This window comes from Castanea sativa, chromosome 12 (genome assembly GCF_040712315.1).
Source record: "Castanea sativa cultivar Marrone di Chiusa Pesio chromosome 12, ASM4071231v1".
NCBI lineage: Eukaryota > Viridiplantae > Streptophyta > Magnoliopsida > Fagales > Fagaceae > Castanea > Castanea sativa.
In genome coordinates this window covers 47898020-47914067 of record NC_134024.1, presented here as the reverse complement: position 1 = coordinate 47914067, position 16048 = coordinate 47898020, and the positions used below count along the sequence as shown (strand labels likewise).

Here is a 16048-nt window from a genome sequence, read left to right as displayed (position 1 = left end):
CACTGACAAAAAGGCAAAGTTAATTTCCACAATTGAGACAAAATCTAGAAACTGAGTTGCCCAAAAAATTGACATATCAAAAGACAAAAGCTTTATGTAAAATTAAGAACTGATTCCAAATATATATATATATATAGACACACACACCACATATTTGATGCTCAATTATTTTGATTAAGAAAAAGTAAAAGGGATTAACAATCATACAAAGATCAACCCCTTTTTCTAAACATTGAAACAACTTTATATAGATGATCCAAAGCCACCATGATAAACCATCAAAAAAAGTTGCCATATTTTTTAAAATGATCTTGAAATGATCATAAACCCAAAACCTTCTACATCAATCTAAAACACCCAAATTCTATACTTCAACATATTTGGAATAAAAAACATTTCTCAAATAATGACCAGCAAAATCAAAAACCCAATATCATATAAAAATTATTATAATAAAACACAGTTTGCCCGGAAAATTTTACTTCTACCACATAAAACCACAAACAAACAAACAAATAATACTAAGAGAAAACAAAAAGTTTCAAACACCAACGGAGAGAGAGAGTCCTTACTTGTGATAGACGTGGAGTCCCTACCAGTGGAGCCACCCAAAATCAGTGTCTAAGGGAGAAAGTGATGGAGAGAGGCTGAGCGATGGAGTGAGGCGGAGCGACAGAGCGAAGAGTCTTTGAAGAGTGAGAGTGAATGAGATTGAGAGAGACCGTGAAGTTTGAAGCAGAGGGAAAACCCAGTTTGAAGAGTGAGAGTGAGAGACTGTGAGAAGACTCGGTGTGTTTGAGTTTGAGTGTGTTTGAGTGATCTATTTGAGTGTGTTTGAGTTTGAGTGATTTGGACACGTGGAGGGCTAAACTAAAATCAAGTTCAGAAGACTCAGTTTCCTTTTAAACTAACTCAAGTCCTTTGGACTCGATGAACCAAACCGAGTCCAAAGAACTCGAGTTTTGTGCCTATGTGGACCAGATGTCCACCTTAGCGATTTATAACTCCAAAATCGAGTCCTTTGGTTTCAAGTTGTTAGATACTAAATTAGTTTCAAAAGTGTGTTAACTAATAAAATAGTTTGGCTTTTAGTGTTATTTAAAAAAAAATCCGAAGTGTAGGAAAGTTTTACTTTTAGTTTTTTTTTTTTTTTTTTGTTTGTTAAACTTCTATCATTCAGCCTAATAACTTTAGTATAATAGTATGATAATTTTGGGGATATTGTACTATGAAATACTACTTTTACTGTTCACTTCCCTCATTTTAAGTTATCCATAATTTTCATTTTGGTGCTTAACTATAAAGTCATTATCCATGTTAAAATATTGACTAAGTAATTAAATGAATTATTTATTATCAACTTAAGTTTTTGGGAAGATGGTTTTATAAATAAATAAAAGAAAAACTTTTTTGGGAAAAGGGCATATTGGTTATTTAGTAATGTTATGGTTCAACTTTTTCCATAATTACTAAAGTTATCGACTATAAGTAAAGATATGTATTGGTTGGATTGGAGGGTCTTGTCAACCAAATTCGATGAGATTAAGGGGAAAGTTTTTCAACCCATCACATATGTAAAAAACCAACCCAACGTGTTAGGTTGGTTTGGATCAATGTGTTGTATTTATATGTTTCATATCTTGAAAGGTTTTTACCAACTATTTGAGCACTAGTTATTTTTAAATAGATTATTACAATTCACATAATTAATAAAACTCAAAAATTTTAAAAAAAGAAATATATATATATATATATATATATATTAAAATGAACTTACATATTTGTGGGTTGAGTTGAAAAAACAATCAACTTAGACCCAACGCAACTTAAGGCTAACAAAACATTAGAAACCAATTTAACCTACCAACCCATGAAAAACCAAGCCTAAGCATTGTGTTGAGTTAGATTAGATTAGTTTTGTCTTATTGGTGGGTTAGATTAACACTCCAAACAGTAAGTAGTTTTGTCTGATAATGCTTTTTTCTTAGAAAAAAAGAAAGAAAGAAAAGAATTTTGGGTGACTTTTACTAACATGTTGTAGATGCTCTTTAAGTAGGTAAAAATGCAAAAATATAAAACACACAAAAAAATATTTGGAAAAATTAAACCCCCCATAGTTAAAGTAAAAAATTAAATCATATAATTCAAAAAATAATAATTTAGACTTATCCATTTAAGTGGAACAAAATTTACGGTTTAATATAGGTTAGGGATTAAATTTTTATTACTCTTTTGAATTTTAGAGTTTTTTTTTTTTTTTTTTTTTTTACTTTTAAAATTATAAGATTTAATTTATTATTTTTTGAAATTTCATGGTTTAATTTTTTACTTTTAAAATTATATGAATGAGATGGGTGATCGCTAGGATTGGGGCTAGGAATAGAAAACTCACCCCATACTTGTCTCGTTGCCATTCTGACTCAACCAAATCCCACAAAGCCAATTCGGCCTGTGATTATCAAGAGAAAGAAAGAGAGTTACAATTTGTATTGTTATTGAGCACGGTAATATTTTGCAAATTTTTTTTATTAGTGAACCTGGATGCTTTTTTTTAAGTACAGGGTGCATTAGTTACTTGTTTGGTTGCTATTTTTAAAAAACTTTTTTTTTTCCTTCTAAAGAAAACATTTGATTACCATGAGCCATCTCCACTAAGTCCTCCCTCTTCCCATCCCCCTCAAAAATCCCTTACTTGTCATAAGCCATAAAATTGGGCCAATTAAACACAATAGCTTGTAACTATAGAGTACACTGCAATAGAGTCTAATTATGAAATTCCATGTTGCAGTTTTCTTTCTATTACTGATCATCAGCCAGATGGAATGTTCACGTCTGCACATATTGATCTATAAATTATATTAGTTAATAATTGCATACCGCTATTGGTAGTGCATGAATTCAGTATACAATGATGTAAACAGTAGATAAATTACTGTCAATAGTAAATTCTCTACCAAATTTCTCAGGAAGCTTTTCCAACATGAACAGCTTATAATGAGTTTGAATGTAGTTTATGCTTCAGCTTCAGGAAAAAGAATTACATCTGCGCACGAGTTCATCCAACTGAAGATGATGCTGATTAATGACTATAATGCATCCAATATGGAATTCTTTATTGGTTTAAAGCTAGAAGAATTTGCTTACCATGAGACAATGAAATCTACCATGATTGACCCTAGAGTGGGCCTTTATACAACAAAAATTGGAGCCTATTAGCTAGAACTTTACTGTTAGAACTAGAAAATTCGGTGTTATTCTTGATTGTAGTTTTCAAGAGGCAGATGTGTCTGGCTCCATATCTTCTGAAGTCGAATGGCCATTGACTTCTGGCTTGCCATCCCAGTCGCTGTTCTGCAACGGCGACTCAGACCTCCTCTGTGATCCTGCCCCAAGCCTTCTCTTGTGTTCTGAAATTTTTTATACAGTAAGGAAACCAATTCAAGATCCAAGGGACATACACTTCAAGATAATTATGACAAAGTCTAGTAAGGAAAGATTACTTTTACTAGTAATGGCATGACGAGTTATTGCCAGGAATTCTTCCCACTTGAATTTCCGAAGTTCTTGCTTCTCCTCCTCAGAAAGCTCAAAGTTAGGTTCCCTTCCGCACATGAAAGCAGCTCTGGATATAAACAAAGGGAATAATAAGTTTAAACATACCTTAATCAATTTTTACAGATAATGCTTACCCAAATCATCAGTAACAAATTATCTCATTTTCCTCTTAGCCTATAGATTTTAGCACACATGAAAATGGCAAAGACCACTATTAATATGTAATAGTTGATTACATGAGAAAACTGGTGTTTCTGCTTGAACGATTTGTGAGTGAGAGAAATAAGTAACATATTTTTGCTTTGGAGTCGTTGAATGATAATTTCAGGGGTGTTTGTACGATGCTAATGTGATGAGGGAACATACTCAATGTACCTAGTTCCTTTTCTCTTAATGGATATCTCGGTCAACACAGATTTCCTTCATGTGTTGTCAATAGAAAAGGGAAAACAGGCATACATAGGTTTAATCTCTTTAGTCAGTGAGAGGAGCTCCTTAACCAACTTCAGTTAGAAAATAGAAAGAAAAATAAAATATAAATTCTATAAATATTATTGGAGACTCTTTTTTCATATTTTTCAATTTTCAGCTCCCATCAACTGGCATTTGTCTAGCAACAATAATTGAAAAGGTAGATTAACTTCTTATAGAAAATCACTTAAAATATACAAGGAATCAATAGGTTTAGGTTTAAGGCAAACATGCAACAAGTATTCCAACCAGTTGATGAGGATCCATAGAGCTGACCCCAATGTAAATGGTATTCAGGCATAGTTGAGTTGAGTGGAAGTGCAACAAAGACCAATAAAACAATAAAGACTTGAGATTTGTTCAGCTAATTGCACAAGAAGGGGTCATGGTTTTCTGACTTGTGATAGCCTATGAAAGACTCACATCTCCCTCAAGAAGTTTGATACTATTCATTGGACACTAGCACTCCTCAGATACCTTTTGCACTTCTCATAAGCGACAAAAGCTCTAAATGCATCTACATCTTTTTAATATTTGTATTTCCAAATGAAATATTAGGTAAATAAAAACTCATAATAATAGTTTGTATAGAAACTAGAAAACTATACAGGCAACAAGTAATTAGAATAAGTGAGACACATTAGTAATTGATCCAATGGACTCCTTTAATTTTTGTCATCATGAGCTCCATTGAGCCTCTGTTTGGATACTAATGAAAAATAAAAATTATTTCACTATTTAGCTTATTTTTGGTACTATTCATTGGCCCCACTGCACTTTTTGGTACTATTCATAGGCCCTACTGTACTATTTCAGCTAACTTTTACCTTTATCTACAATACTTTCAGGAATAAGTTTTCAGTTTCAGCAAAATAAGCGGTATCCAAACATACCCTAAATTGTAAAGGCCAAAATGATGTCTCGTAAGGAAAATATATCACTAACTATTTTTGACATTACCATAAGTCACCAAACCCTACTAGTTGACAGGCCACAACTCATGTTAACTAAAAAATTTTTTAACAACTGATCAATAAGTAGAGAAAGGAAGTTTTAGAAATGAGACTGAAATTAGAAAATAATACTTTCAGCCGTGTTGCTAACATGACAAAATTTCATTGACAAGTAGAAAATATAGACAACTTCAGCAAGCTGAGGTGAGGTACAAAAAAGGATTCTGAAAAGATACCATCTTGTTCCTAACTGAGAAAAATTACTTTACTATTATTAGGCTTCCTGCAAATAACAATATGGCCATGCTCAGGTAGGGAAGCCACCTTTCATCGCCTCTCCTACCCCTTTTTCAATTAAAAAGGAAAAAAGAAAAAAAAAAGGATGAATTCAGAGAACTACCTGTCATACAAACGGGCAGCCTCTTCTTGTGAACCAACAGTTCCCAAGTGAATTTGTTTCTTATCAACTTTTATTGCTGCCTGCCATTTCATATTTTTGAAATAGACACCTCTCATGAGACATGGTTCTTGGTTTTGAAAATGCTTTCTCCTGTGTCGCTTTCTGCGTTTAATTGGTGGCCCTACAAATAGAAAAATCCGGCAGTAACATAAGTCAAAAGTACAGCATGTGCAAAAACTCCTATATTTTGCACCCAAAAGTTTACAAATAAAGGGCCAAACTCAGATCATATAAGCATCTCACATGCCAGGATGCTATAATGCACAGGGCCTAACTCAGATCGGACTGACATCTCAGTTCACTCACACATGCAACATGTGCAATATTGGATCTATGTCATTGCATGATTTTTGTAATGATAATCCTCCAAAATCTATAATTATCCATGAACCAATATTTCCAAATTGTCGAATTTTCATAATTATGAGGTATAAATCTATATGAATTTACCACAGAAGGAAGCTGTTTACAGTAAGAAAAATAAAGCACTAAATTCTGATAAAACAATATAGCATTTTCCTGAAAATTCACATGGCATTTTTTTATAAGTAAACAATTCATTAAAAAGCACAAAAGGGGATCCATGTACATGGGAAGTATACAAGAGATACACCAACAATTAAGATCTAAAATTACACCAATCAACCATCTAAGTAAATTGACAAAGAAAAAAAATTCTGAAACATTCATTCACTAAAATAAAGATTTGAAGAATAAAAGTTTCAGGTATAAAACAGATATTTCACACCCTTCAATGCTTCTAGCATTTCTCTCTCCAAACGCACCACATGAGACAACGAGGGATTGCCTTCCAAATCTCTATACTATTGATGTTGACCAACTGGCCCGGCCAACTTGCTTAAAGCTCAACTACACCACAAGGCATAACCCATTAAACCCCAAAGAGACTGAAAACCATATTTTATAGTTCGCCGGCAATGTCACAATGAAGAAGCAAATTTTCTGTAGTTTCTCTACTTGTCTGGCACATACAACACCAATCAACAACTTTATTCCTTTGTTTCCTCAGGTTATCCGTAGTTAAAATTCTCCCCAGTGCTACTGTCCATAAAATGAAAGCCACTCTAGTTGGGACTTTGGGCTTCCAAATACTTTTCTAAACTGTAGGATGTAACACTTTAGTACAATTCAACTTCAAATACTCTGCATTTAGATGGGTTCCAACATAATTTATCCTCACCACTTCTTCCCAGTTTGGTAGAGTGAATTAAATCCATGAAAGATGTTGGGGACTCCAGCTCCAAAGCTTGCACTGTTCTGAAAAAAGTAACGTCCCAGAGGATGTTGTCATCAGAGTTTTGCAAGTAGTCTACCACTGAAGCCTCCTTATTACTCACAATATGAAATAATTCTGGAAAATCCTCATTCAAATTTTGATCACCACAACATGAATCATGCTAGAATTTGACCATAAAGCCCACACCCACCTCAAAACTAATGCAGTGAAAAAATTTCCCCAATCTGTCCTTATAGAACACCAACCCCCACATGCTACCATATTTTTTACCCACCACCCCTCTCCATAAAGCCTCTCTCCAAAGCATAACGCCATAACAATTTCCTCCATAGTGCCTGATTAAACAGGATCAAGTTCCTGATGATATGTCTTTCATGACAAATATAATGTAACTAAGTTCATAAAAGATATCGTCTAGAACTACAGATAAATACATCAAATTCACCATTTGATACTTGTAAAATGAGGATGACCATTTGAGAGGAAAGTACTAGTTTCTAATATTTTACATTAAAAGACTGCTATGATAATTAAACAGCTTTATATGATGACAGCATACGATATTGTTGTATCTTGGTGTTATATCCCTTAAAGAAGAGCTATTCAGTTGGTGTTAAACAATCTTTTACAATAATGCAAAGATTGGGATTCCAATCTTGAGGCATATCTAAAAGATAGTAGTGATGACCTAATTGTGGCAAAAGTGAGCAAGCAAAAGCCGTAAAAAATTAAAGAACAAATGCCCAGTTTCTTCGAAAGAGAGATTCAAGTAGGAGTTGCTAATGGAAAAAAAAAAAAAAAAGAGAGCATATGGGTTGAGAAAGGATTAAAAGCATGCTTGCTCTTTGGATGTGAAGCATGGTTAATTCCCTCATCTAAAAAATAAGTACATTTAAAAATAAAAAATAAAAACTCATAAAAATGTTGAGATTATATTAAACCTTGGTCTAGGAGATCCTTGAACTTTTTACCCAAAGAATGAACGCACACCGCAATCATTAAATACTACAAAAAATTGTACTGACACTTTCGCAAACGAAAGGGATTTGAAGAGTTCAAAAGGAGGATTTTCTTATGAAGGTAGTCAAGTTTTGAATTCCGTTCCGGAGAGTGTTTTGGATTGGTTACTAGAACGAAATGTTTTAGTACCGTGCACTGTTTCGAGATTATGCACCGTCATTATTAAAAATGTGTAACTTATTATTATTATTAATACTACTACTACTACTATTGTTAATTTTTTTAATGGCTATTCTATATTATTAAATTTAAATTATATACATTAATGAATTTAATATAGAGTTTTAGAAAAATTCCTAATAAAGTGATTGGATTAATTATTAAGAAAAGGCAAGTTTGGTTATTTCATAAGTAAACATAGATGTTGGGAGCATTTGTAAACAACGAACCTTCCAAGAAATTTCCAAGTTCCAACTCCTACAACATATTGACTTCTCTCATCTGATCTCATTTCCCTCTTTGTATTTTACTTCTTCTCATCTCACTTTGCTCTCTCAGTTTGAACTTTGAAGTAGGCAGACCTTCAAAAATAGAAAGTTTGAGACATAACTGTTATTATCAATGCGATCTTCTCCGTCACAAAACAAGTTCCTCTCCATTTGACATATTAAGCACGACATCAATGGGCTCATACTTGTTTTTCATTCTCACTGTCCCTCTGTGACTCTCTGAATCTATGTTCCCATGTTCCTCTTTTTATTTATTGTATTTTTCTCACCATGTTAATCTCATTTTTTTCTCACAATCTGTCATATTTACCCACAAATTCATTTCAGTCACGAACGCTGGAATCTTGGCAGGAACACCGGTACAGGCCGGAATAATCCTGCTTTGGGAAGATACAGAACAGAGGGGCCTTTTGCACTGATCTAAGCTCCGGAATGGAAAATTGCGGCTGTTCTGACTGGAACAGAACAGAATTCAAAACCTTGTCAAACTGTACCAATTTCATCTTTTTCTATAATAATTCTGTGTGCCCTTTTTTTTCCTTGTTGCATGACTTGTATCACCTACCTTCTCCATTATGTCTATCCTTGTCTCAGATCCTTTGGGGGTATACTTTTCCCCCAACATATCATAACCATGGTTTTAAAAACCAGATCAGACTCTTTTCTAGTTCTTTGACTTTTCCGGTTTTTAAAACCATGATCATAACCAAATTATTTGAAAATTTTTTAAAAAAAAAAAAAAAAGAAGAAGAAGAAGAAGTTTTTATGTCTGTTAGGCATTCAGCATGACCATTTAATAGATTATCAAAGAAAATTTGAAAGAAAAGTGCAACATACTGATGCCCCTTGTAGAGGCCATGAATACACAATTTTAAGTCCACTTTGACATAGTTAACTAAACATATATACAACACATAATTTGCAGAACCAACAAACCTGCAACTGGTTGAATGGGCTGCTCTTTTGATGAGCTTGAACCAGATCCATTCGAAGATCCAGGTCCTATTCTATTCTGGGAAAATTCAAATAAGGTAAAATGTAAGTTTGTAGTATGCATATTGGATATATACAGCTTACTCGTTAGCAATTATATCATTTATATAGAAATTAATGCGCCTGAATTTTTTCAAGACGTTGGTTATAAAGAATGTATAATTGAATATCTGATTATTACATGCCAATTTATTCCTCCAGAGAAAGCAAGAAAGGGTGGATTATAAATTTCCATATACAGAAAATAGATAATTCAAAAACACGCTTCTGTTTACCTTCTAGGTCAAAGTAACTAGGAACTAATGACATGGGTGAAAAACCAAGTCTAGGGCATTGAAATACCAAACCTTTTTATTTTTGACAACTAAACAACAGCGCTGTGACAATCCTATCTAAAAAAATGTTATACAGAGGAAATTTTTTGCTAAAACAGAATTCCAGTCCACAATGGACTTGCCAAGAGCCTGTGGTGGATTCATCATATCCTGAATATGTACTATGGTACCTTACTACTTACTTAACAGACGGAAGCAATCTATAACATCGCATACTATGCACAAATACAAAAGAGGAAATATAATCATTACTGCCTAAATCTTTCCAATTATATTTAATGAAGGAGTAAATCTTAATGATGAAAAAGATCCTTAACTTCCATTCAGCTAACTAATGGGGGAATGGCAACGTAGTACTTATGATGATCCTATTCCATCTTACTCCTCCCACCCCCACCCCCCCCCCCCCCCCCCACCACAATAGACTCCTTCTCAGAGCTTACTTCCTTAAGATAGCCAAATTTATTATGGAATGATGCATTTATTGTACTTATTCAAGAATTAGATGCAAATGGAGACAATATAATTAGTAAATTCTTTTCCATATCACTTCAGTACATTTTTTGCCTAATTCAGAAAGATCCTTATAATTTTACCAACCAAGTCATCAAGCTGCAGAGTAAGCTCTTCTAAGTTAAATTCTTTTCATTTCTAATTTCTTTTGGGTTGGACGTTGGAATACCTTACTTCCAGAACCAATCATTTTGCTTCAACAATCCAAAAACATTTATATAAATAACCAAAGCAGTGTGATAAAACTAAAACACAGTGCATTAAATTACGGTGGAAGTAATTACACAATGAAATTTCCGAGTGGTTTTTTTTGTGGACAGCAATACAAATTCCCCTGTGGCGTACATAACACAAACTTCAGACAAAATCTACAAGACATAGCACAGATTGAGAAGAAAAACTTGTATCAAGGCAGACCAACAACAACAACCTCAATGTTCTAGCCTCTATCTCATGCATGTGACTTTTTTTTTTCTTTTAAATAAATGATGCATGTTACTAAATAAACATGGGCTTGAATTCTTACCCCCACTGGCTGGTTTACATTAGCTGGAGACACTGGATGCACTCTGACATGATTAGAATTATGAGTAGAAATTTCAGGAGCAATTCCATTGAAAAACCTAGGAAGTGGAGCTATGAAAGAACTTTTCCCTGCAGAGGCCAATCAACTTTGGTGAATAAACAAATTATATTACACTAAAACTGTTATTTACTTCTCTATTTCATCAGAATGTAAATGTATTTAGAAGCAGCAACACAAAGAAAGAAAACTGTATTTATATTTAAAGTCTAATAAAAAAACATGCAAACTATGAATTGAAATGAAATATCATGCTAGTTAGTCTGAGTTGGGACAAACTGTATAGGGTGAATTCAACAGAAGCACTTAATCATTCCAACGTAGTAGATTTTCAATAAAGACTTACCAGAGCATAGTCCCAGGAGCTTGCGTCTTCGTAAGCTCACCATGGCTTGATTCAGATATTCCAATTAATGCACAACAGTTATCTGGATGGCCCTTCTCATATATCACCTAGCTCCTACACTTAAGGCAGAGCAATTATGACAATATGAAACCAAGTTCAGAAGGAAAAATATTTGAAAATGACAACTATTAATAAGGATGAACCACTTTGAATTTAATTAAAACTTTTCTAAAGAAATTATTACAACTTATAAGCACTTATACATTATAAAGATGAATAAATATAAAAATCTGAAGGGTCACAAACAAGTATAGAGAACAGCATTTGAGTTTGAAAATAGTCAACATATGAGGTGAATTTTTTACTCTATGATGCTGGGGTGGTATAGCAATGTACTTTTGTGGAAATGGATGCAAAGACATGTTGTATATGCTTAATTGGGAAAAACAACAGCTTCCTCCAAATTCATTACAAAACATACACACACAACCAAAAAAAAAAACAGTGGGAGAATATAAAGACTTCTGCTTACATATTTTCTCTTACTAGTATTTCATTTGAAAGCAAGTTTCCAACTTAAATAACTTCAACTAGCAGAAAGCCTAACTCAATATATAAGTCCTTGTTTCTATTTATTTTTCATCTGCTCATCAATCAAATGGTCCATGCATATTGTGTTCTACCAGCGGTATTAGTTGATTAATAATTTGCCTATGGCCAAGGATAAGATTAATAGCATTGGCAATTTGAAGCATCACAGTGAATACATGATACGATAATCTTAAGGAGAGAACCTAAATAAATTACTCCAGGAAGGAGTAATTCTTCTTTACAAGCCTGATTGCTGTTATTGGCAGGGTGTGCGTGCAACACCCATTTTCTACTCCTCCCTATGAAAATGTTTCAGATTTAACTGTCATGCAATTGTTGAAACACTCCAACAGTATGAGCAAAGATTAAGGGCAATTTCTCAGAAATCATTACATATTAAATTGATTGGTGGGATGAAAGATCAACCATGGATATCTTGTAGTGTTAACTCTAGTATCAACTACAATTTCTGAATTCAACTCGACAAGCTATAAAGGAATGGCAGAAAGTTGATATTTAAGGCACTTACTTACAATGCCCCAGATAATATATCACAAGTACTCAACAACAGTACAACACTACAACAGGAAGACATTGAAGAAAATATTAACAATAATTTCCCCTAGAAGGTTCAGTAAAAAAAAAACCCAGCTTGGCTTCGATTTAAATGCAGGTGAAACAATGTCAATGATCCCAACTGCAAATCCAACCCCATATGGATTAGAATAATATCAAACCAGTATAAACACATAAAAATTATCCCTTTCAGAGCTTCTGAAGTTGATATCAATTACAAGTTAGCAGAAGGGTGACAAAGCTTCAAACCCAAAAATAATAAAAACAAGTTCAAGAAAACCAGAAACAAAAAAATGCCGACACAAACACCTAAAACACTCATCATAAGTCATGGGATTAGAATTTAAGGAAACCAAAACAAACACCAGAAGATTTCCTTGAGAGGATTTCCTAATCTATGACCTTATAAACCAAAGTCAACCCCACCAACCTACCACCTTTCTTGGAGATATTGTTAAAGTAAAGACAAACCCAATTCTCCAAACACCAACACCCCTCTTGAACAAAGCCAAAAACACAAGATTGAAGCAAACCCAGAGAGCCAAAACATGTAAAAAAGCAACATCTCATTGCAGTGAGTGAGTCAAGCGCGTCAACTGGGCAGAATGCTCACGAGCAAAGACCCAGTTGGACAAGTCAAGCATGGACTAACTCCAACCAAAAGCAAGGAACTTTAGAAAAAGGAAACCATTGTTTTGTATTATACCTGAAGAGGAGCGTTGAACCCCAAGGAGAATCAAAGAGGGTTGGTGAGGAAAAATCTGGTGCCAAAGGCAAAAAGGATTAGAATTTAGGAAGAGAAGGTAAGGTGGTGGTTTATGTGAAAAAAAGAGAGATTTTTTATTTATGTCTACTGTTTATGTTTTGTGGTGGCTCAATCTCATGCATCTATCTATCTACCACCACCTTTTGTTTTTTTATGTATCTATTCTTCCCATTGTATATGCAAGAAAAGAAAGAAATAGAGGGTGGTGGTGGAGGTGGTATAATGGGGTGTGTGGAGAGAGAGAGAGGTTTTTAGAGGTTGAATTAAGAGCAGGGGAACGTATGCATCTGTGTACTTTAGTTGGGTTTTGTTGATTTCCAGTGCTACCCTTTTTAGAGAGCTTGCCAAAAATCCATGAGACCATTGGCTAAATAGGACACACTTCCATTTTTGCCATTTGGGTCCCTCTTAATTTTTGGTCCATTATGCTTTTTTTTTTTTTTTTTTTTTTTGATGATATATAATAACAAAAAGTTTATATACACAACTCTTTTTTTCTAGAATTGCTAAGATGATTAATTTTAAAGCAAGACTTAAATACAGTATTTAGATACTGTGAATTTTTTTTTATGGGATGAAAGTGTATTTTTTTGTTAAGTAGTCACACGGCCTTAAGTGAAAAATTTAAAGAACAGTACTTAAAATATTGTAACTAAGTTTTGTCCTTAGTTTTAAATGGTGTATGATAAAAAGGACATCATTGATGATCTTCTATAAAAGCGATTATACTAATCATACATAAATATATTGTTTTAAAAGTAATAAAATTTATTGTGTCTCTAGCATTGATGATATAATAATATAAGAAACCTTTGACGTCAGTTCCTTAATTATTTTTATTTTTTTATAGGATAATGATCGTTTTAATTAATTGACTCAGACAATAATAGGTTTCTTTCCTTCCATTACTGCAATAATTAATTAATGGACTTAAAAATGCCTCTGGTGGAAATTTTATGCAAGTAGGATTTATCGTATTCCTAGCTGGTCACCTAATCATTTGATTAGATCTAAATATGGATTTATCAATCCGAGTATCACGTGAGATATGTACAAAATATAGTGTGATTGTGATGTGTGATATGAATCATATGATAAATGGAGTATGTTCTGGCAACTTTCATCTTTATGAACCATTAAACAGTCAATAATATTTTTCTAGTAATAACTAACAAATAGAGCAAGAATAATCCTTCTTTGTGCAAATGGAACATTTGTTGAACTCTCTCTCTATATACCTTTGATATGGTTCATCACATGCACAAGGCAGATGTAGTGCAGTGCGCCCTCCATATCCCCCACATACATCGGACTAACAAAATAAAATATATATCACATTCAAATCTTGCATAAATAAAACGGTGGAATATTTTATTCCTTTGGTGTTGATGATTGACGAAAGTCTTTCTTAATAATAAGTAGGACCTAACCAATGGAATGTTTAACTTGTTAAATAGGGGTAGAGCGGAGGCATGATTCAAGCTCAAAATCAATTGCTCTTATATCATGATAAATTATTAATTGTCCTAAAAGTTTAAATTATTAGGTAATGATGGATTTAATTATTTAGTCATAATCATAATAGGTGGATTTTAATTTGAAGACAGTATTATTGAAGGGGTTTTAAGAAAAAATTTATCAATATGCCTTATTGAATTGAATTTGTGTATGAAAATAGAAGAGGATTAGTATGACTTGTCTTACACTTATTATATTCGATGATATGATTTACCAAAACACTCTGAATTTTTGCATTTCCAAAACTAGGATATAACGTGGAACCCTAGAGAATGATCTTTTGAATAAGAGAGATACAAAGAAAGTGAGAGAAAAAAAAAATTTTCCAACTTGTTTATAGTTATATGGGTGTGTATGTGTGTTAGGCGTATTTGCAACCTAAACTTGCATTTTTAAAGACTTTAAAAAATTGTGTTTCAAATAAATAGTACTAAAACGTTTATTTTAAACAAATATCATGTTTTCAAAACACATATTTTAAAACACACAAGTTTTCATAACAGTTTGGCTAAACGGTCTCTATATATAGAAAGAGAATATGTATTTCTAAGGAAACGGAACCTAACTTCTAAGAATGGACACTTAGATAAAAAAAATAACGCTCAACTATCAATGACTTTATTTAATGGATTTCCATGGGTCTGAAATAAAAATCCTCTATTCTCTAGTCTTAGCTTGCCACGTGTCTTTTTTAGTTTTTATAAAATAATCAAAGTATTCGAACGAAAAAAAAATTGACACATAAAGTACTTGGTAGAGTATAAAATGAAGGCTCGTAGTGGGATAGAGGATGTTTGCTCCATGGGTTTGATCTGAACCTATCCCATTTACACACAAGAAATAAGAAGAAGAAGAAGAAGACAAAGATTGAACTTACTTTATAAACATTAGCCGTGGTTAATCATCAGCCACATACACAATATTTAACAATGGTATTTTCCCATTTAAAAAATTGGCATCTATGAGAGACTGTTGCCATTTAATCTAAATATATGTTTAAAATGAAAAAAAAAAAAAAATTTTGAGATGTCACAAGGCATATTTATATTTATTTAATTAATTTTCTACTTTAGCTAGCCAAATAAGACCAATTTTTTTGTGGTGGGTCAATTGGTTCACATCAAGAAGGCAATGACATTCAAGGTCCATCAACAGAACCCCCATTATTTTTTATTTTTTTTTTTTATGAATATTTGACAGAAACCATGTCTAATTTAGAAGGGCAAAATTGTCATTTAACAAAAACACAAATTGCCAACTGCCGTGTATGAGAGTTAATACTATGTTATCTAACTCATTTGACTTTATATTGGGTGAAGGGTAGAGTGGGTATAATAGTAATTGTGAAGGGCAAGACAAAGGATTAGATGAATGATTAATAGTGTGAGCTGGTTGGTAGCGAATGAGAGAGGGGCAGTGGGCACCGACGAAATGGTGATTGGATGGGCGGCCTGCCTTATAAGCTGAAGTGTATGTAGATAATGTCCCGCCAACGCCAACCCTAATGTGCTACCATATTAGTAAACCTCAATAAAAATCCATCCAATCATATTCCAATTTATGGCTTGCTTACCAATGTTAGCAAATGATCCCATGAAACCAATAATAGCATAAATAGAAATATAAGGTTTAAATCTCATCTCGATATAAATCAATCATAT

General features: G+C 33.2%; 1 protein-coding gene across 4 annotated transcripts; it reads right to left on the bottom strand.

The window, feature by feature from the left end:
• Positions 1–2831: 2831 nt before the first annotated feature.
• Positions 2832–13148, bottom strand: LOC142619843 (ethylene-responsive transcription factor-like protein At4g13040). 4 transcript variants are annotated; one of them, XM_075793156.1, is made up of 8 exons: positions 12810–13133; positions 10937–11055; positions 10534–10661; positions 10292–10375; positions 9103–9178; positions 5380–5560; positions 3501–3622; positions 2832–3407 (listed from the first exon to the last, which is right to left on the bottom strand). In XM_075793156.1, the coding sequence occupies exons 2-8, from the start codon at positions 10977–10979 to the stop codon at positions 3271–3273; spliced, it is 771 nt and encodes a 256-aa protein (XP_075649271.1). In that variant the 5' UTR covers positions 10980–11055; positions 12810–13133; the 3' UTR covers positions 2832–3270. The 4 variants fall into 4 exon arrangements, with proteins under 4 accessions (XP_075649271.1, XP_075649272.1, XP_075649273.1 ...); XM_075793157.1 differs by having other exon boundaries at positions 10937–11050; positions 12810–13042; XM_075793158.1 differs by lacking the exon at positions 10292–10375 and having other exon boundaries at positions 12810–13148.
• Positions 13149–16048: the final 2900 nt, after the last annotated feature.

Excerpts from the sequence above, each read along its gene's own strand:
- LOC142619843 (XM_075793156.1), bottom strand. The coding sequence starts at position 10,979 with ATGGTGAGCTTACGAAGACGCAAGCTCCTGGGACTATGCTCTG. Across the intron at positions 10,662-10,936 it reads GCTCCTGGGACTATGCTCTG|GGAAAAGTTCTTTCATAGCT; the intron begins GTAAGTCTTTAT and ends TGGCCTCTGCAG. Across the intron at positions 3,623-5,379 it reads GCTGCCCGTTTGTATGACAG|AGCTGCTTTCATGTGCGGAA; the intron begins GTAGTTCTCTGA and ends GTTTATATCCAG.